Source organism: Sarcophilus harrisii, chromosome 5 (genome assembly GCF_902635505.1).
Source record: "Sarcophilus harrisii chromosome 5, mSarHar1.11, whole genome shotgun sequence".
Classification (NCBI taxonomy): Eukaryota; Metazoa; Chordata; class Mammalia; order Dasyuromorphia; family Dasyuridae; genus Sarcophilus; species Sarcophilus harrisii.
Window position 1 is genome coordinate 200,733,051 of NC_045430.1, and position 20,954 is coordinate 200,754,004.

Genomic DNA, 20,954 nt, shown 5'->3' on the forward strand with positions numbered 1-20,954 from the left:
CTGCGCTTGTACTAGTGCTGTGAGTCTGGACCAGCTGGCTATCCCGCAGCAGAGGAACATGAAGAGGTAGGCGCGTGAATCTGGTCAAGGACAAGGGGGGAGGAAGCAGCAGGAAGGAAGGGGGCGAAGACCAGCCGCAGATCTGGCCACGGTGGGGAGCGTTGAGAGGATGCTAGATTTCTGGCTGCTCCCTGGCAGGTCAGGGCCCAGCTCTGCTTCTGGCAATGGAAACTGTGTTCCTGGTGCCTGAAGAAAAGAGACCAGGGAGTGGGATGTTGGAGAGGGGAAGCTTTCCTGGATCGGGGGTCCCCGTGTGGCCCTAGGGTTTCCCCTTCCTTTTGTGAGTGGCTGACCCCAAGGCGGGAGGTATCCCAGAGGCCCTCATCCGCCTCCTTCCATCCTGGCTCAGAGTTTCCCTCACACTACCCTGCCTGGCCTCCTGTGGTTTCTTGTTGGCGCCTCTGGTCTCTAACAGCTATCCCCCCTCTTGCTTTTCCCACTCCGGGCCCCACTAATGGCTGTCTGTGGCCCCAGGGACCTTCCCTGCCTTCCCCCAAGCTGCCCTTATCTGGGCCTCCCTCACCCCCCTTGATGCTGAAACCCAATCCTCTGCGGCGGGCACCTCCCACCCCGGCAGGCCTGCAGAGCGCCCCGGCCCTCCCACAGCCAGCTCCGCTCTTACATCAGCAGCATCCGACGGGACCCAGCCCGGAGCCACAGCCAGCCGGCAGCCCTCTTGCTGGAGCTCCGGCCAGACCCCAGCCAGAGCCTCAGGATCTACTTCCCACCCCTCGCCCTCATGGAGCCTTGGGCCGAGCCCCTTCTCCCCCTCCTCCATCCCACTCCCCACCATCCCCTCTGCTGACCCTTCTGTCCCCCACACTGATCCATTTCTCCTCCAGCCCTCCCCGTCCTCTGTCCTTCTTCCACCTCCCCTCAAAGCTTTCCTTGCTGACTTTTCTTTGTCACTCCTCTCCTCCCTCCCTTTGGTCCTTTTCCCTCCTCTCCTCCCTCCCTTTGGTCCTTTTCCCTCCTCTCCTTCCTCTCTAGTCCTTTTCCCTCCTCTCCTCCCTCCCTTTGGTCCTTTTCTCTCTCCTCCCTCCCTTTGGTCCTTTTCCCTTCTCTTCTCCCTCCCTTTGGTCCTTTTCCCTTCTCTCCTCTCTCCCTTTGGTCCTTTTTTCCCCTCTCCTCCCTCCCTCTGGTCTTTTCCTCTCCTCTCCTGGGCTCTCCTCTCCTGCCTCAGCCTCCTTCCCTCTGGGCTCAGCCATGAAGCCTCTCCCTGCCCCGCAGGAGGAGGACAGAGAAGCCAGGCAGCCCACCTCGGACATCTGTGTGTTTGCCAGCAGCTGCACCCTGCATGGCCTGAGCCACGTCTTTGGGGCCGGAGGCCTGACGCTGCGCAGGGGGCTGTGGGCGGGGGCCATGCTGCTCTCCCTGACCGCCTTCCTCTACCAGGTGGCAGAGCGGATTGAGTACTATGGACAGTTCCACCACGTGACGGTGCTGGACGAGCACGAGAGCCACCACCTCGTCTTCCCAGCTGTCACCCTGTGCAACATCAACCCACTCCGGCGGTCCCGGATCACACCCAACGACCTGCACTGGGCCGGACCCGCCCTCCTGGGCCTCGAGTCTGGAGAGCACGCTGCCTATCTGAAAGAGCTGGGCCAGCCCCCGGCACCCCAGGGCTTCATGCCCAGTGCCACTTACGACCTGGCCGAACTCTTCGCCAGGGCCGGCCACACCATGGACGACATGTTGCTGGACTGTCGCTACCGAGGACGGCCTTGTGGCCCAAGCAACTTCACCAGGGTGAGCAGTGCCCCCAGTTTTCTCCTTCTCTCACTTCAGTCCCAGCCCAAACCCTGTTCTGGGTCAGAAAACCTCCTAACACTAGCCTGGCACCCTTCCCGACCCCTTAAGAATGTCGGCCCCTATGGTATCCCACCCTTGCTCAACCTTCTACCCCAAACAACCTCACCCACCTGACCCTTGAGCATCTGAGCCCAAGTCCTAGGAAATCTCACCTCTACCCCAAGACTGTATGTTGCGGGGTGGAAGGAGGGAGTGTTGATGCTCCCAAGTGTACTTGGTGATGGCACTGTCAGGAAGTGGATTCTCACCCCATCACTCTTTCCAGGACTGAGGTACAGGGATAAGAAGACAAAGTTTCCCCAAACTGTTTTTCTAATATTCTGTACCACACCTGTAGACAAATACAGCCACCTTCCTTTCCTTGCCAATTGTAGTTTTAGCTCAATCTGACCTCAGTTTCTCATAACCACCTATTTCCACACATACTTCAATTCCACCTTACTCCTCTCTTCTCACCTTGGTCTGCACAACAGCCTTCCTGACAATTCTCCCTAATGTAAGCTCATGTCCCTGCCCAAGGCCCTAAGTGGTAGAGCCTACACTATTCCTTGAAGGGTTAGTGATCACCCATATGATATAATTTGAGAGACACCAGGAAGATCTCCATTCCCCCAAATATCTTCTCCACTGGCCTGCACAGTACCTGAAGTAAGAGACAAAATCGTGATTGTGATCATGTTCTTTTTCCTTCAGATTAAGTAATACCCTGTTTGGGGAGGGTAGAGGGTACTCTTACTTTATAAACATCCCTGGCACAGATAAATTAAAATGCAAGCTCCAAATATAGTGATAATAGCCAAACCATTTCTATAGCATTTTAAAGTTTACATAGAGCTTTCTTCATTACAAGTCTATATAAGAGGGTATGATCACCATTTTGCAGATGATGAAACAGTCTCAGAGAACTTAGATGATTTCCCTAAGGTGATAAGTGTATTAATCTAGTAAATGTCTAGTGTCTACTACACATATAAGACACCATGCTGAACTGTGACACATGAAGCCTCTGATCTTATAATGAAAATGAGTGTATTAGATGCTCTAACCCTACCCCTGCTAGACAAATAGCTTGAGAGTGCAGGGTACCTGGTGAGTAAAAGAAAGGAAATACTGGAAAAGTGGGGGGGGGGCGGGAATAACAGGATAGGGAGTGATCACCAAAGGTTCTATACCCAGAGTTTTTCAGAGATCAACATTGGAGCAGTTCCTACCCCTTTTCCTACTTATCCAGGCTGGCTTGTTGGTATCACTTGGTTTTGCTGGAAAGGAGTAGAATTCAGGACTAGAGAGATTTGGAGAATTATGAGATCATCTGTTTGGACTCTGCCACACTGGGCACAGTGAGATGAGGGCAGGATCATTTGGCATCTAGGAAATGCTTTCCCTATCCCCAAGGGAGGGAGTTTTCAGGGGAATGGAATAGTTCCTTTCAGTCCAAAAGACTACTTTCTCATTCTACCTCCATCGTCCCCACAAAACCCATATAAAGATTTTAGTGGCTATTGAACCACTTCCTGCTTTTGTTCTTCTACCTCCAAAACAATATTGATAACACAACTTCACATTGATTTAGTGCTTTTGTTTATAACAACCACCAAGAAGGTTGTACACCTGCAAGAATTATTTTCTTTATTTTATAAATGCCTCAAAGAGGGAAAATGACCCTCAGAATCACAAACTTTGTTGTATAAATATTATTTAAAGAGACAAGATCCCTGGAGGCACTAACCCAGCCTTCTCAGGGATAGGGGATAATGGTAGGCATCTGAAGGTCAAATGGCATCTTATCAACTAAAACTCTGGAAACAACATAGTTAGTACACACATTGGGGTTAAGGGGTGTGGGGGGTAGGATTCAGAAGTTGGGCCCCCTCTAGGCTTTTCTTGTTCCCCAATATCACTCTGGCACCTTCCCTATTCCTGCTGTCCTTGTCTTCCCTTTCCTCCTCAGATCTTCACCAGAATGGGTCAGTGTTTCATCTTTAACTCAGGATTTGACGGAGCTGAGCTCCTCAGTACTCCCAAAGGAGGTTCTGGAAATGGACTGGAGTTAATGATGACAGTGCAGCAGGATGAATACCTGCCAGTGTGGAAGGACACAGGTATGTGGCGCAGGGGCCAAGAGAGAGGGGAGATAAGTATGGAAGCTCTGAGACAGAAGGACTAGGAGTTTGGGAAGGAGAGGATGGATACGGTGGAAGAGAAATGGGGATGATGCATCAGTAATAGGGGAAGGAGAACAGGTCCCAGGTGTGGGAGGGAGGTGAGACATGAAAGTATGGGACTGTACACAATAAGGGGAAAGGACAAAGAATGGAGGACTGAGGCCATGGGGAAAGAAGAGGTATGGGCTGTCAGGTTTGTTCCTAACCTGTGAGATTGAAATGAGAGGGGTCAAGCATACCAATTTCCAGCTTTATCCTTGATGACCCTCTTAAAGGCAGAATCTTAAGCTGATGGGAAACAGAGTATGGAGGAGGAAGTAAGGGAAGCAATAGTATCTTGGATTGGAATAGGAGGATAATGTAAAGCTGACTGAATGGCAATTCTTAAGCCATGTTTTAATAAAAGTGTTGGGGAAACAGGTGAAGGAGACAAGACTCCTGCACAACTCACTGCCTGCTGAGGAAGGAAGAGGTTGGGTGGGTGGGTGGGGGAGCACATATTAGAGCATGGGGACTAGAGCCAAAGCTTTCCCTCTCCTTAGATAAGACAGTGATTCAAAACAGAAGCGTCCTTAGGAGGAATCCAAAGGATTCCAATGGGGATAAAGTCTCAGGAGAGAGATAAGCTTCTATTCCTCCCATCTTCTCCCTATTCCAGAACAAACTCCATTTGAAGCAGGAATTCGGGTGCAGATTCATAGTCAAGATGAGCCACCCACGATTGATCAGCTCGGTTTTGGGGTTGCCCCAGGCTACCAGACCTTTGTGTCCTGCCAAAAGCAGCAAGTATCCTATGTCCTGCTTCCTTCTGCCCAGTCTTCAATCTCCAGCACCTCAGACCCACCCTTCCAAATCCCCCCTTCCAATGTTCTCTGATTCCTTAAATCTTTCCCAATCCTCTTACTCTTCATGAGTTCTTCCTTACTTCCCTGTTTCGTCCCCATCTTTGTCTCTGTCTCTTTTTCATTACTGTGTCTTTGTGTGTCTCTTTCTGTCTGTCTTTCCCTCCCTTCTTCTCTCTCCTTCTCTCTGTCCCTCTCTCTTTTTCTCTCTGTCTCTGTCTCTTCTCTGTCTCTCTCTCTCTCTCCTTCTCACTCCGTCTCTGTCTGTCATTCCATCCCTTTCCCAGCTCCTCCTTAACTCCTTTTCTGCTGTAGCTGTTCTTCCTGCCACAGCCCTGGGGGAACTGTAGCTCTGTGCTCCTAGACCCTGACTTTGACATGGGTCCTCCTGATGTCAGCCCCTCCAACCCCAACCCAAGCCCCTGGTTAACCTACAGCCTCTCGGGCTGCCGCCAGATCTGTGAGACTCGCTTCTTGTCTCGGAAGTGCGGCTGCCGGATGATGTACATGCCCGGTAAGGGGCCGTGGTCGGGGGCTGGAAGTCGGAGACAGGAGGGGCTCGGGGGCCAGCTTTGGGGCCGGGGAAGGCGGAGAAAGCTGAGACGGCGCTCCGGGGGACCCGATACAGTCACCTTTCCCTCCTCACTCCAGGCAGCGCCCCCATTTGCAGCCCCCAACAGTACAAGGACTGTGCCAGACCTTCCCTGGGTAAGGAGCCCCCCGGCCAGCCAGCCCCGTTGGGAGATAGCGGGGAACCGCCCGCCCCAGCGCGCTTCCCCAAACGGCCCCGCCCGCCCCCACTTCCCGAGCCCCCTTCGGGGATCTCCCCGGGCCCGCCCCAGCCCCGCGTTCCCGTGGCTCTCCCCCCAGACAGCATGATGAGGAAGGACACGGCCTGCCTCTGCCCCAGCCCCTGCGCCAGCACGCGCTTCGAAAAGGAGCTCTCCATGGTGCGGATCCCCAGCCGCGCGTCCGCCAGCTTCCTGGCCCAGAAATACAACCGCAGCAAGCAGTACATAGCGTGAGTCGCCGCCCACCCCAAGCGCACAAGTGCGGACCCCCGCGTCCCCCCCACCCAGTCCCACAGCATTCACGGCCCCCACACACGAGGGACGGGCGCCCGGCGGGGCAGGACGGAGCGGACCTGGGAACCTGCTCTCCGCGCGCACAGGGACCGGGGGTACCACACACAGTGGGGGGGGGGGAGGGTGAAGGGGGGGAGCAGTGACACAGCCAGGACACCTTCCAACTTACACACCTGGGGAGGAGGGACGGATACCCGCGGGCTCAGGGAGAGCCTGACTCCCTATCCCTTCCTTCCTCCAGCAGTCACTCTCTCACACACACACTCACACTCACACTCACTCACACTCACCCACGCGGCCTGGTCTCTCCATGCTGGGGGCTGCACGGAGGGAGAGAGGCAGAAGTCGCTGGTCCTGGCCCCAAGCCCTGGGAATCAGCCCCGCGGTCCCTTCTCCCCTCAGGGATAACGTTCTGGTGCTAGACATCTTCTTTGAGGCGCTTAATTATGAGACGGTGGAGCAGAAGAAAGCCTATGAAGTGGCCGATCTGTTGGGTGAGGGATGAGCCTTGGGGAGGGGGAACAGAATCTAGGCTCCAGAGCCAGGGTAAGGGTCCCGGAAGTGGACGGGTCCCGGGCAGAGGTTGGGCCAAAGGAGTCTGGGGGTGGAGGCGAGGCTGGCGCGCCTGGAACAGAGGGAAGAGCGGGCTGTTCTTGCTCCTTCCCAGGTGACATTGGAGGCCAGATGGGGCTCTTCATTGGTGCCAGCCTGCTGACCATTCTGGAGATCTTGGACTTTCTCTTTGAGGTAGGATGGGAGCCCATTGTTAAGTTCTGGGGGGGGGGGGAGGGAGGGAGGCTTGTAGGGACCCAATAGAGAATGTGGACAACAAATGGGCAAACTAGGGAGTATCTCACACATTCCTCTCCTCTCCTCTCAGGTTTTCCAAGATAGGGTTCTTGGTTACTTCCACAATAGGAGGAGGTCACAGAAGGCACCCAGGAACAGCCTGGTAATGCTGCTAATTACTAATTTTTCTAGTAATCTAAGTTTACAGAATTTTCTCTCAATAAACCCGAGGCAAGTAGAACAAATATCGCTGCCCATACTTTAGGAAGAACTGAGGCTCAGAAAAGTTAGATAACTTGTCCACAGTAGAGCAAGTCTAGTACTTTTTTCACCCATCCTGCCCTGAGCACACATCCATCTTCATACAAACATAGACACGTTTGGTGTTGAGCTGTCTTTTCCTGGCTCCCTGATTAGAACTCATCTTAGTCTACCTTTCAGATCTTCCCTTCTCCTAGGCAAGAGCCAGAGAAAAATCCTTGAGCTATCTGCTGCTCTGGATTTAGGGGAATTGGGATGCAAGAAAGACAATGAGCTGACCCCAAGAGGCTGATTCTTCAGCAATCAGCACCAAGCAAGCAGAGGAAATCCTGGGGAAAGGGGGGCAGAGAGCATCGTAAGCTGCTCCAGCCTGGAAACCAAGAACCAGGAGATCTTGCCTTGGGCACTTACTAGTTTTGTGACCTGGTCAAGACATTTCATTTCTCCAGGTCTGTTTCCCCATTAGTGAAATGAAAGGTCTCTAACCAGATAGATGGTCTCTAAGACCCCCTTTGGCTCTGACAGTTGATTTCTTTCCAATATCTGGCTGCCATTCCTGTTTACGGCTTCCTATATCCCACGTGATAGCTCCAACAAGGGATTGACATCCACCGAAGTCCGGGACCCCACCTCACTGCTAAACCCAGGTAATGAGAGATCACCTCATCCCACCCTCCTGAACCCCTGATCAAGACAAGGGGACCCTGACTAGTGCTTCTCCTTCCCTTCCAAGGAAGTACGTGAGCAAAGGGAAGTCTAGGAGGCAAGCCCGAGCCGGGGATGGATGCGGTGTTTGTAAAGGTCTGAAGTCACCCGACTCTGATCTCCTTCCCCTCTCCTAGGTCTTCCACTCCCCCCTGTGGGGTCACCAGGACTGTTTCCACTTCTCACCGGACCTGCTACCTGGTCACTCGCCTCTAGACTCAGGTCCGATCTGTTGCCCCCAGGGACTCCCTGTCCTGCATGCACTAGCCTGCTAGCCCCTCTCCAAATAAAGCTACTGATTGGCAAGAGCCCAGGATGGCTGTTTGAAAAGAGTGACTTTTGCTAGAGATGAAAAACAATAGGAGATGGCTTAGACAGGTCTTAAATATCACAAGAATATGTTTGGGTTTTTTTTTTTTGGGGGGGGGGGGAGAGAAAAATCCTTCTGTTCAGAAATCTCTCTCGATGTCCTGACACACTGCCCGAAATTCTCCCACCAAAGCTTAATGGGTTCAGGCTAAGTACTGCTAAACAGCATTCTTGCCCTTTCCTCCCCGATTCCCGACCCATCATGAGGTTTCATATTACACTGACTACAAATGGATGGAGAGCTTTGAGTGCTGCAGGGGTACAGTCCGATCATCCCAATGATGGAGTGAGAACTGGGGGAGAAATGCTGCTGCATATTCCTCTTCTTTATTGCTAACAGCGGCAAGGATCCTCTCCTCCAGCTACTTTTTCTCTTAGCTGGAAGCTAGGCTTACCAGCCGCAGAGCCAAGTGCTGGAAAGCAGAGCTCCAAGGGGCGGTTGGGTGGCCGAGTGGACAGGTGGGTAACCAGCCCTGAAGTCAGGAGGCCCCCAGTTCAAAGGTGTCCTCAGACACTTGACGCTCAGGAGCTGTGCGTAAATCAAGAAAAGAGGGAGGGAAACAAAGCCCAGAAACTGGCCATCATCTGTCATTTCCTCCCCCAAAACGACACCAGAAATGCAGTATCTCTTCCTCTTGCCTTACAGCCTCCCTAGTAGAAGCCTCTTACATGACGACTCTAGTCAAAATAACGGGGGTGGCCAGGGAGAATACATTATCATCATTTTACAGATAAAGAAACAGACCCTGAAAAGTGAAGGGGAATTGCCCAGTCACATGGCTGGAAGTTATCAGAGCTGAGATCTGTAGGAGGGCAGAAAACAATACCGCAATGTTGCAATGCATTTAGAAATGCGAAGTTTGGAACAGGTCATGAGCTCCTTAAGAGCAGGGACTGTCTCTTAGCTCTTTGTACACCCCTGGCACTGACTGGTTTACTGACTGACTGCAGGGAGGGGAAGAAAGAGCACTGGACAGTGAGCCAGAGACCCAGGTTCCCCATCTTAGCCCTGCCATTTGATGAACAACTTACTATCCTGTCTGGGAGGATTTCACCCTGTTGTTAATACTTAGTCCTAAACACCCTCTCAGTGAGAGAACTTACACTGGATTCTTTTTGGAAATGGAAATATAATCTGTCCACTTCCCAAACCATTTACTGACTTCAGTGAGGCATGCTGTGCTCATAGCTGGCTGCTCTAGCACAAAAACGCTCTAGGAAAAATGAAAAACAACTAGAAAGCTAGACTCGGCTCTCCACATTCCTACTTAGACTTGACTTGGCCACAGACTCCTGCCAGTGGGTCAAAGAGCTCTCACTTACCGGATATCCAGGACTCTCCTGGCACTGGATTGCTCTGGCAATGCTGGATAGTAATAGTTGGGGAACAGGGGAATCATGTCTGATTTTTTGATCTCAGGGTCCTCCTACCTTGAGCTACGTTATGGAGTGAATGGGAGAGGGCAGAGCACAAAGCAGTCAAAGCCACACTATTTATTAATAAATGACAACTCTCATTTTCTAGTCCTAATTCCCCCTCCCTGCCCCCAATCAGTACTCAGAATAAGCCCCTACATCTCCCAGCCTTTGGGCAGAAGTCAAGCATAAAGGTTCACCCTCAAGTCAGGTTCCACAGATGCCTACAAGTGGAGGGGGCTCAGGAACCAGTTCATCCTCTGCAGGAGACCCCCCAGCACAGCAACTCGCCCAGCTGAAGACCCCCAGGGAGGGACCTCCCAGGGAGGCCCATATGCCATTTCTGGCTAGTTCTAATTGTCTAGGAAGACTTTCCTCTGGATGATCCAAAACTGAGCCCTAATTTCTACCTAGTGTTGACTTCTGCCCTCTGGTGGGCAGAGCAGGCAGGTTTCACTGGGTTCCTAAGAAACTGAACCGTGGGCCAAAAAGGGGACATGAGAGTGAGTTGGGGGAGATGATGGCTGGTCATGTTAGTAAGTGGAGGCAGGTCAGTCTTCAGGCCTCTGCTACCATGTCTCAGAACATAAAGACACACACACCTTCCCTCATGACAAAAGCCTAGATTGTGGGAAAGAAGCCAATTTATGAAATTAAATAAAGTCCATACATAAGGGGGGGAGCGCAGGAAGTGGGGGGACAGGGGCTCCGGCTGGCATCCATCCTTCACACCCCTAACCCCACCACGGCTGACCCCAAACATCTGGCCCAAGTAGCAGAGCTTAAGTGCATAGCACCATCCCCACCCCTACCCCTTTTCCAATGGGGTGGGGGAGTCTAGGGAAGGGCCAGGGAAGAAAAACAGGCAAAGGAGGCCCCAACCCCTTAGCTCCCAGGGGCTATTTCTCCTGCCCAGGGTCCCTGGGTAGGTAGGGAAGAGGGTGGGCCAGCAAGGCGAGAGCGCATCGAGCAGCTCCCAATCTGAGGGCCTAGAGGGGTCGAGGGTAGTGGACTCGGTTCTCTGGACATGGAAAGGGCAAAGGAGACCCTGGCTAGGGAGGGCAGAAGTCGGAGAAGTAGGGATGCTGCAAAGCTTCTTCCGCTGAGATGCGCTGAACTGGGTTACACTTGAGCAGGTTCTGGGGGAGAGGGAGAAATTGGAATGGGGCTAGACAGGACGGGGACCCGGTTCTTTCCCTTCTCCCGACTCCCAGAGCACCTCCGGCCATCCCCTCCCCCAGTACAAAAAGCACATGCACTCCCCCTGCCTTCCCTTCTCCCCCATCCACAATCAACCTGACCCTTCCTCCTCTCAGTCCAGGAACAGCTGGCCCTTTACCTGCAATAGGTCCCTCCCTGTGGCGTTGAGCTTGGGGACAACATTGACAAGTGATGTCGTTGCTGGATACATGGGGTAAGGCTAGAGAGGGAAACAGGGGCTCAGATACACAGCAGTGTCCATGGGAACTGGGGAGAGGGGGGTATTAAGGCTTCAACGGAGGCTGAGCTTGGGGATAGTACAAGGGGGAGACACATGGGTCACACGAGGGCGGCCAAGGGAGCAGGAAGGAGAAGCTAGAGAAGACTCGGCTCTCAGACATCAAAGGAGCTTGTGTCCTTGGCTGAACTCACGCCTACCTTGTAGTCTGGAAGCTTGGTCATGGCAGGCCACTGCTCTTCAGTTGGAGTCCCCAGCAGCGTGAGAGCCGAGGTTAAGGGTCGTGATGCGAACCGAGGGAAGGCTGGTAGGCCTGAGATCTGGGACCCTCACTTTGGCCTCTGCTACTCCCCCAGCTAGTGAGCCCCCAGAAAAGTGGCTGTGTGTGTAAATGTGTGTGTGAGTGCATGTGTGTGAGAGTGTGAGGGAGACCAGTTTGAGGACCTGTCTGAAGCCCCAGAGCCCGTCTGCAGCAGAGCCACGGGTGGAATCCAACACTCTCAGAGCGGCGCTTCTGTCCTTGGTTCCCCTTTGCCTTCCATCTCTGTGACCAAGCCCTGTAGGTCTCTGCATCCACTCCACCTTGATCCATGCTGACGGACAGATCCCTCCGCTTCTCCTCCTCCCTCCTGAATTCTTCCAGCACAGAACATTACTTTGACCCCAGCTCTTATGGTCTGAGGTTCTTTTCTACTCTCAACTCCCACCCCAAAATCTTCTTAATTTGTCATATTAATCATCCTTTCCTTCACTTCCAAGTTAAAACCTCTATAGTTCCACCTCTTAAGGCATCCTACCTCTCACCCCTCCAGGGAGCGTTCCTTGAATAATCCAAGCCCTCTATTACTCCTACTGCTACTCTGTTTTCCTGGGGGCCCAAAACTGAACTTAAGGGTCGTCTATGGAAGCATTTAATAAGAACATTTTTTTTAGTTTTTAATTAAAAAAAAAAAAAGCTTTTTAACTAGCTCTTCAAAAGTTTATAAAGCACTCCAGGGGCCCATTTGCTCCTAACAACAATCCCATGAGGTAGAAAGATCTTAAGATTACAGATCTAGTGGTGAACTAAGAGATCTGCTAGTCCAGTGATTTCCATTTAGTGGGAATTCTCCAGTGGCACTGTAATTATCAAACCACGGTCAAGAATATCACAAACAGTATATTCATTTACTCTAGAAGTTCACAACACTTGGTTGTTGCTGCTGAAAGGGGTTTGTGGACCAAAAACAAAAAAGCAGAAAACCAAAAGCAGAAACTACTGATGTAGTCCAATCCCTTCATTTACATGACGATACTGAATCCCAGGCAAATGGGATCACTCATCCAAGGTAATAGCAAGCAGCAAGCAGAGCTAGGCCCTTGGTCTCCCAATGCTGCAGCACACTGCCCCTCCCTTTATTAATAAGGGTTTTCTTTATTAATAAGAAAACCAATGCCCAGAGAAGCCACAATGGCCTAGCAGGAGCTGAACTCAACCGACCTCCCGCCTCCAATCCTAGTGTTCTCACCAACAAACCCTAGTCTCTCATTCCAGGGATTGAAATTGGAGTCATCCTCACCCCTTTCCACTCCTCTTCTCCTCTATACAGCCGGCTGTTGAGTCTTCTCAAGTCTACACCCATAATATTTTAACACGCATCCCCTTGTCCTGACCCAGCTACTCATCCCCTCTGACTTAGCTGCCTGGCCTTTTCACTCTCCAATCCATCCTCCATATGGATGCCAAATGGACATCCTTAAAACACGGCCTGAAGCTTCAGTGGGTCGTTTCTTGGGTCTCTCTAAAATAAACTTCAAATTTTCCTTGGCATTTAATGCCTTTCATGGGTCTGACTTCAATCTGTTCTTCCCGACTAACTTAACATTAGTTCCCCATACTCTACATTCTAGCTATACTGGGTATCTCGTATATCTCCTATAGATGTACTCCATCTCCTGCCTCCAAACCTCTGCAGAGGCTACTTCCCACATCTGGAACACTTTCCCTCTTTACCTCTAGGGAACTCCTACTACTGTTAAGTCTCAGCCCAAGTGCAACCTGCTCCATTAGGCTTGATCCAATTGCTGATGTCTCCTCAACCCTCAAGTTACTTCATTTATTTATCTATACCTAATTTTTTTCCTCCCTGTAGAATATAAGCTCCTAAGGGCAGGGAGTGTATTCCCTCATCCCCAACACCTGGCATAAAAATGTTGAATTGAATTCTTCACACTGAAGAACTGTCTTTTGTTCATATAACATGACAAATGTGTTTGTATTTCATCAGAGTCCTCGTCCTGCTTCTCAAAGATTCCTGCTGTACTTCTCCAACTCTACCCTGTCCCTAGTCCAATTAATGTCCATATTCTATTTCCTACAGGCTCAGGAACTATAGTTCAGCCCCAGGATCTGGGGAGGGGGATTCTCTAATTCAAAGGTTGGAAGGATATCGAAAGATTCTTTTCAGTTGATCATCTACATCATTCCCAGGGAAGAGAGGCCGCCCGGCATTGGCCAGTTCTGTGGAAGACAGAAAGTCAGTAAGAGACTGTGGATGGTTCATGCTTCAGAAGGGCTCCCAGTCCCCAGTCCCCTCCACCACTGCCTCAGACCACCCTCGTGCTTAATGTGCTTCTCCCTACCCAAGTGTTCTCATCCCCATCTCCCCTGCCTCCCCCCCAATCAACTGTCCACAAACTCCTTTTCCCTGAGAATATAACTAACAGATTTGGCTGACTCTGATAGGAAAGCAAAACAGCCAGATCTAGCCTCCCCCATTTTGTTACCTGCAAAGATGCATCCAGCTGACCACATGTCAATGGATGTGGAGTATAGTTTGGCCCCGAACAGGACATCTGGTGGACGGTACCACAAAGTGACCACCTGGGGGAGATGGAAAGGACCCAAGCCTACAGTGACCCTCCGAGATAGGATAACAGAGTTGGGAGAAGATTCCCTCACAGAGAAGGGAACAGAAATGAGGAAGCAAGAATGAGGTTCCAAGGAACTGGACTGGGGACAATGAGAAGGGCTCCCCACCCCACCCCCCAACTTCCTTCTGGATACCTAACTACCAAGGCTCACCTCTGCAGAGTAACATCGAACAGGGATCCCAAAGGCTCGCGCCAAGCCAAAATCAGCCAGCTTGAGCTCCCCATTCTGAAGGCAGAGGAATGAGAAGTAAAAAGGGAGAATGTCTATCAGTGAGAATCAGAGGAGATGGCAATGATAAAACAAGGACATGTCTACAGCTTACATAGTGCATCCCTCACAACCACCCAAATACTAACATCTACTTTACAGAGTAAGAGACTGAGGTTCATAAAAGGAAAATAATTTGCCCAGTCATACAAGTGAACCCAGGTCTACTGACTTCAGGCCCAGTGGAACTTTTTTTACTCCGTTATTCTTTCCCATTTAGAGAAGATCTAACTGATCCCAGGGAAAGCTTCTCCTTCTCAGCCTGAGCTCTCAGACCTAGACACAGGCACCCTCTTCCTAGTCCCAGCCCTTGCCACCCTCTCTCTCTTCTCCCTGACACAATACCCGGTTAATTAGAAGGTTCTGGGGCTTCAGGTCTCGGTGCAGAACATTACGGCTGTGGCAGAATCCAAGGCCTTTAAGCAGTTGAAAAAGGAATGACTACAGGGGGAATGGGAGAAGTGGAGAAAAACATCAGATATTCTCATATATTTTCCTAACTAGCCCTAGATTAGACTGTTCCCCCGTACTGTTCCAACCCCAGTAAGTTGGTCTATATGCCTTTCCCCTGCAGTACATCTCTCTCTCCTTTGGTTCTCTGGTTCTGTCAACCTCCCCACTCCCATCCAACAATCCCTGCTGGCTAAAACAAATTCATCCTTCATGGCTCAGTTCAAATCCCATCTCATCCAACAAAGCCATTCTCAGCCACTCCAATCCACACTCTCTCTCTCTTTCCTGACCTCATTAGTCTTCCTGAATACATCCTGACCCTTAATCACATACTATCTTAAATAATCCTCCAGCTACAGTTTTTCATTCCTATTTTTTTCTGTGAAAACATATTACACCCTGTCTTTATCTTGAGCAGCCCTAGCACTCATAAACCACAAACAGGTTTCTAATAATCTGATTAGATTGTGTTTAATTGTTGTAATTGAGTCATGAGCCACTCTCCATGAGTCCATTTGGGGTTTTCCTGGCAGAGATACTGGGGGTTGGCCATTTCCTTCTCCGCCTCATTTTACAGATGAGGAAGCTGAGGCAAACGGGATGAAGTGACTTGCACACAACTAGTAAGTCTGAGGCCCGTTTTGAACCCACAAAGATCTTCCTTCTCTGTCCTCTGAAACGCAGCTGCCTGTGCTTACCTGGATCGTGTTAAATTCCCACCTTTGGCTCCCTAGTGCTGAGCACCATACTTTTTTTTTAATACGTTTGTGGAACTAAGTCAATGTCTCTTTTGGGGAATACTAAGTTCGCAAAGATCGAAGTTCAGCCCTTGTTTTCCCCAATTATCACCTCACCTTCACAATCTCGGGGTCCAGGTCTCCATTGCAACTGTCAAAATATTTCTTCAAATCCTGGGGGAAGGGGAAGAAAGAGGGCTTGTCTCAGCCTCCCTCTTTGCACATCAGGGCTGCCCCTCCCCTGGGCTGCCCCCTCTCCTTACTTGGTCACAGAACTCAAAACAAATCATTTCTTTCACTTGCAAAACATCTAAACCTTTTGGGGGAGGAAGAGAAAGGGAAGGGAGAAAGGAGAAATCAGGCTGGGCAGAACGAGTTCTCACCCTTAAGTTAGACCCTTTGGGTCTTTAGTTCCAGCTGTAACCGGGATGCCCAGTTGTAACCCCTCGGCCTCCACCTGGCCCCAAAGCCTTCCCCCCAACACGCTTTATAAAGGGCATCCCATTCCTCCCAATTTCCCCCCCCTTCTAATCTGTACCACCCCCCCAATTACCTAGACAGGTCCTCAGAGCCCAGGTAAAGAGCAGTCACTTCTGTTTGGGCGGGAGACCCTGGGGATCTTCCCTCTCTGAGTGACTTATTCAGATTTTTTTTGACTAGGTCGTGCTTTGCCTCAATTGCTCCCTAATTAGCTTTAATTTAATTAATTAATTTAATTAATGGCTGAGTGGATGAAGCCTAGCTGAGCTGAGACCTGAGATGGGCTTAAAAAAGGGCCAGGGTCTCCCATTGCATCCGGGCCACCTCCAGGCCTGCCACTGAGCACGGAGGGCCGGCCCCGAGGGGAAAGGGAGGACCCGATGCCCTAGAGGGTCCTCTCCCCATGGGGTGGTCCCATACAGCCAGTGAGCCCCCCTCCCCAAACAGACCTGACGATGTTCTTGTGCTTCAGTTCCTTAAGCAGGCAGATCTCTCTCAGGGGGGCTCAGTCCCCTGGGGGCCGAAGGGGGAGAATGGGAACCAGGCACCCGACCCCCCGCCCCTCCCCGGTAAGCCCAGGCCCCCATGTCCCATTCAGCAACCGTTTCGCCCTCTCGTGGGTTCTCGGTTCTTGGCCTTGAAACGGTTCTGGTGCCTGGGGGAAGGGAAGGAAAAAGGGGAAGGGGAGGGAAGGGAGGAGGGGGGAAAGAGGGGGGGAAGAGGAGAGAGGAAGGAGAGGGGGAAGGAAGGAGGGGAGGGGAGGGAGGAAGGAGGGAGGAGGAGGGGAGGGGAGGAGGGAGGAGGGAGGAGGAGGGAAGGAGGGTCAAGGCCTTTCCACCCTACCCCCCAGTCAGCGGTGGGTGGCTGCGGGGCTGGGTTTTGTTTGTTTGGGGGGTGCGGGAAGATGGAGGGAAGGGAGTGGGCAGTCGGGCAGCTTTACGGTCCAGGAGGAGGGGCTGGAAAGGGGTCATTGAAGGCGGAAGGAAGCAGAAGCCGGGGCAGGGATTAGAAGCGCCGGGACGATTTCTGGGGGGGATGGACTAGGAAGGCCGGTCCTAGGCGAGGGAGGCCAGTGAGAAAGCAGGAGAGCGATACGCGGACGGGGGCCTGGCGCTGGTCTGCGGAGGGAGGAGAGCCGGGAAACGCCGGGAAGACTGGAGGAAGCAGGGGGAGGGGAACCAGCGTTCGCCGGGCTAGGGGCATCTTCTGCAGGATGGGGTTGGGGGGACGGGGCTTCATGCAGGAGGATGGCAGTTTTGCAAGAGAGGGCGCCTGCCGGGGGCCGAGGTCCATTCCCAAACCAGGTGGCCGCCGCGGCGGGGAGGTCGGAAGGAGGTGGGGTTTGCAGAGGGAGGGGCAGGGCAAGGGGAGGCAGTGGGGGGAGGGCCTTTGCAGGAGGATTTTCCAGCCGGTTCCCGCCGTCTTCTCCAGTTTCCCCCTTCTGTCCCGCGGCCGCAGGGCCCGGCCAGGGGTTCCCAAGGCTGGGACCCCCGGCCAGCTGGGGGGGGGTCCCCCCAGGCCCGCCACCCGCCGCCTGCCCCCCTCCTGCTCGGCGGGATTATGGGAGCTGGAGTCCTCGAGGCTTCCCGGCCTCCGGAAAAGCTCGAGCGAGAGGAAGCCGGAGGACTACAATCCCCGGCGTGCTCTTCTCCGGGACTCGCCTGTCTCCCGCTCCAGGACCACCGGAGGTGGAGACACCTCGACTAGTAAAAGCCCTTTTCCGGGCCGTCGCCTGCCGCACCGCGTCTCCCATCATGCACCGCGAGGCTCTTTCTAACGGCCATCAGACTACATGTCCCAGAATGCAGCGGGGGATCCAGAAGGGATGGTCCGGATCCTGCGCAGAAGCTGCCCCCGCAATTCCCGGGACGGGCTGCTGGGGACCTCCAACTCATCCCACTATGCCCCCCTTCCTCCGGACCCCTTGTAGTGGGAGTGACTGATGATGATGTCCCTATCTGACCCCAAAGCTGATCGCAGGAATGGACTAAACACGAATGACTCCCCTTCTCCAAAAATCCCCCCCTCCAGGGGTCTCTTGAGACCCTCGGGTCAATGTTCTACCAACTTCACTCCTTGTACGTCAGCAGTTCCGCCGAGGGACCGGGCCTTTAAGAACCCGGATCACCCAGGCTGTCCCGGGCCATTTCAGGCTTCTAGAATAACCTTAGATCAAGAGCCCAACCCCCTTATTTTATAGACGGGATGCCTTGAGAGAGGTCCGTCTGGGGGTGAAATAGGGTGTGAGACAGAGAGGAGGAAGCCCAGGGAGAGAAGCACAGGCAGCTATTACACGAAATTAAAACAGCCAGCATTTATTTATGTGGCGTTTTACACACATATCCCCCAATCCTCATAGCAACCCTGAGAGGGGGGTGCTTTTAGTACCCCAGTTTTACAACGGGGAAATTTTAGGAAACAAAGGCTAATTTGTCCAGGGTCTCACCACTAAGGTTAAATTTGAACTCGGGTCTTGACTCCACTCAGGCTCTCTGGCTACTACTTAACTGACCCCCATATTCGCTAATTGTAGGTTCCTTATGGGCAGCACTGTTTCTTATTTCATTCTGTGTAAATCTCCCAGGGTCTAATACAATGCCTTGTACATAACAGTTCTTAATCTGATAAAATATTGAACCATGTGTAAGCTATAGTATCTGTACAACTTAATAATATGTATGTGGCCTTATAATTTCTTCAATTCTTCCAAAACTTGGTTTTCACATCCATTATGAAATTTAATCAACAACCCTGCCAAGGTCAAATAATGGCAGATAATACCCTCATTTTACAAATGAGTAAACTGAGGGATGTGGAAGGGAAAGCGGTATGTTTGGAATCAGAAAATCTGAGAGTTCCAGATTGTGGGGCTTTGATGAAATTATACCACCTCAGGGGTTCCCTGAAAAGAAGTTTGAGTTTGGAAATATCTTTGATCTTTAAAATCTTTAAAATCCTGTTATCTTAAATGATATAATTACTAAATCATAGGTATTCTGACTGGCAGTCCAGTACTCTCCCCATTATAACATATGCTCATTATACATAGATTGATACATGACTCCTTTCCTTTGTTCTTTTCTTCAACAAATATGTAATAATAACTAACCCTTTGCAATTTACAAAGTGATTCATTACATGTATTTCATTTTATCCTTTCCACAGTTTTGGGATATAAGCAAGAACAGATGTAACACTTATTTTACAGATGAGGAAGATGAATATAAGAGAGTCCCGCAGGACAAGGAATCTCTCGACTCCCAAAAATAGGTGTTGAGTTGTAAGGGACCTTAGGGGTCATCTAGTGTAACCTTTACATTATAAAGATTTAAAAAAAGAAAAAAAAAAGTCCATACATTTGGGACTGGTTTTAACACTAAATTCAGTTGTCTTTGCATCAAAACAAGCTGATTCAGTTACCAACCATGTGCACAGCACTATGCTGGGCCTTATTGAGGATACAAGACAAGCAAATGACAGTTATGTTCTTGATGAATATGCAAAACGGCTGGTTAAGTTACATATGTGAAAAAATTAAAAACAAAAGTTCACCAGTGATAGTAGCCTTTACAAGAAACAGGGAAGGGCTAGGGTTGAGGCTGAGATAACTAAGAAGTAATGACCCACAAAGGTTTTCTCGCCAAAGACACTGGAATGCTTTGCCATTTGTGTGGAGAGCCGGGAGAGCTACGCTTGGAGTCAGGATCCCTAGCTTCCGAACCTCGGCTTGCTGTCCTCTTTTTCTAACTTGGTCATCTATAAGCAGGTGGCTCCTTTGTAGAGGTAGGGTACGATGGATGGGGAATACTGCATGTACTATGGACCATGGAGAATGTGTGGATGACTTAGTGAACTGCTTTTTTCTCTTTTTAAAATCTTGCGGGAAAGTTATTACTTTATTAGTTATTTAACACACTTTGTATAAGTCATTACTCATATGACTCTCTGAATGGGGGATAAAATAGAAAAAGAAAATATTGTAAAAACAAAAAGCACGAACACAACGATGGCAATCTTTAAAAAAGAAAAAGGGACTGTTGGACTTAATGACCTCTAAATTTCCTTCCAGGTCTGATTTCGGTTCTCTGATTCTGACTTTCTTACTTCCTGGTCAGTGCGGGCTGCAGGTCGCTTGTCTGTTCCTGCTTCTCCGCGGAGACTTTCTGCGGGGGTCTCGGCCCCACAGAGCTCAGACAGACTTCTGCTAGGAGCGCGCGCCGCGTGTTCTGCTGCCTGGAAGATAAAAGGATGTGGGAGGCAGAGTTATTCTTTCCCCCAGAAGCCTGTAATTCATTTGGGGAGATAAAACCTGCCCCAGAACTCCGGGACAAATTAGAGGGCGATAAGCGATTAGGAGCCGTACAAAGTGTTGCAAGAATTCCCGGGAGAGAGAGAGGAATGATTACCGCGGACTCCTGGGGCCGGGAAAACTTCGGAGGAGGACCCCGCGCTGGATGAAACTCCCCTGAGGAAAGCGGCGGTGATTGCGGAAGGGCTAGCGGGCAGTCCCAGATTCAGGGGCCGCAGGCCTCGCACTCCAGTCTCTGGCCTCTCCCCGGTGCACCCACCGCCCAAAGTCAGCGTCTCGCGGGCGGCTGCCGCCCTGACTGCGGGGAAGTCCCGAGGGGGTGGGGTGCTCCGTGCCATCCTTCCGCGGGGAGGCGCGGCGACGCACCGTACCGGGCCGTGCCTGGAAGCGCGCCCCCCCCTCCCTCATGCCCATCCTCTCCCGTCTCTAACACCCCCCCACACACACCCCCACCCCCCAGGGGGCCCGCCCGGGGCCCGGCCGCTTGCGGCGGGGGATTGGGTTGGGAGGTTCGGGCGGGGGGGCGCCCAGGGGGAGCTGGGGGCTGCCGGGGGGCGGAAGGGGCCGGGGGAAAGGGGATCCTGGGGCGGCAGAAGCAAGCGGTGCGACCCGGGGGGGAGGCGTGGGGAGAGAATGGGCAAGGGGGGCGGAGGCCTGGGGCGTGGGGGGGAGGAAGGGAAGGAAGGGCGGGAAAGGGACGGGGGCCGGGATGCTGGGGGAGGCGGACGGCCCGGCCGAGGATGGGGAGGCGGGCAGGGCGGATGCGGGATAAACCATCGGGTAGACGCCCCGTCCGGGTCCCCCGCTGGGGGTTCCCGGACTGGGAAGTTCCCTGCACCGAGGGTGGCG

General features: G+C 52.0%; 2 protein-coding genes across 2 annotated transcripts; one reads left to right on the forward strand and one right to left on the reverse strand.

Annotated features, from left to right (window-relative positions):
- Window positions 1-1,224: 1,224 nt before the first annotated feature.
- Window positions 1,225-8,306, forward strand: ASIC3 (acid sensing ion channel subunit 3). The gene is made up of 11 exons (XM_031939421.1): window positions 1,225-1,812; window positions 3,827-3,977; window positions 4,699-4,826; window positions 5,198-5,396; window positions 5,534-5,590; window positions 5,753-5,903; window positions 6,370-6,461; window positions 6,635-6,714; window positions 6,848-6,919; window positions 7,606-7,664; window positions 7,860-8,306. Exons 1-11 carry the CDS (start codon window positions 1,267-1,269, stop codon window positions 7,936-7,938), a joined length of 1,614 nt encoding a protein of 537 aa, XP_031795281.1. The 5' UTR covers window positions 1,225-1,266; the 3' UTR covers window positions 7,939-8,306.
- Window positions 8,307-9,564: 1,258 nt separating this feature from the next.
- CDK5 (cyclin dependent kinase 5) lies at window positions 9,565-17,549 on the reverse strand. The gene is made up of 11 exons (XM_031940236.1): window positions 17,458-17,549; window positions 16,399-16,451; window positions 15,580-15,632; window positions 15,434-15,490; window positions 14,472-14,567; window positions 14,010-14,084; window positions 13,712-13,808; window positions 13,376-13,445; window positions 11,146-11,206; window positions 10,847-10,927; window positions 9,565-10,646 (listed from the first exon to the last, which is right to left on the reverse strand). Exons 1-11 carry the CDS (start codon window positions 17,547-17,549, stop codon window positions 10,560-10,562), a joined length of 822 nt encoding a protein of 273 aa, XP_031796096.1. The 3' UTR covers window positions 9,565-10,559.
- Window positions 17,550-20,954: the final 3,405 nt, after the last annotated feature.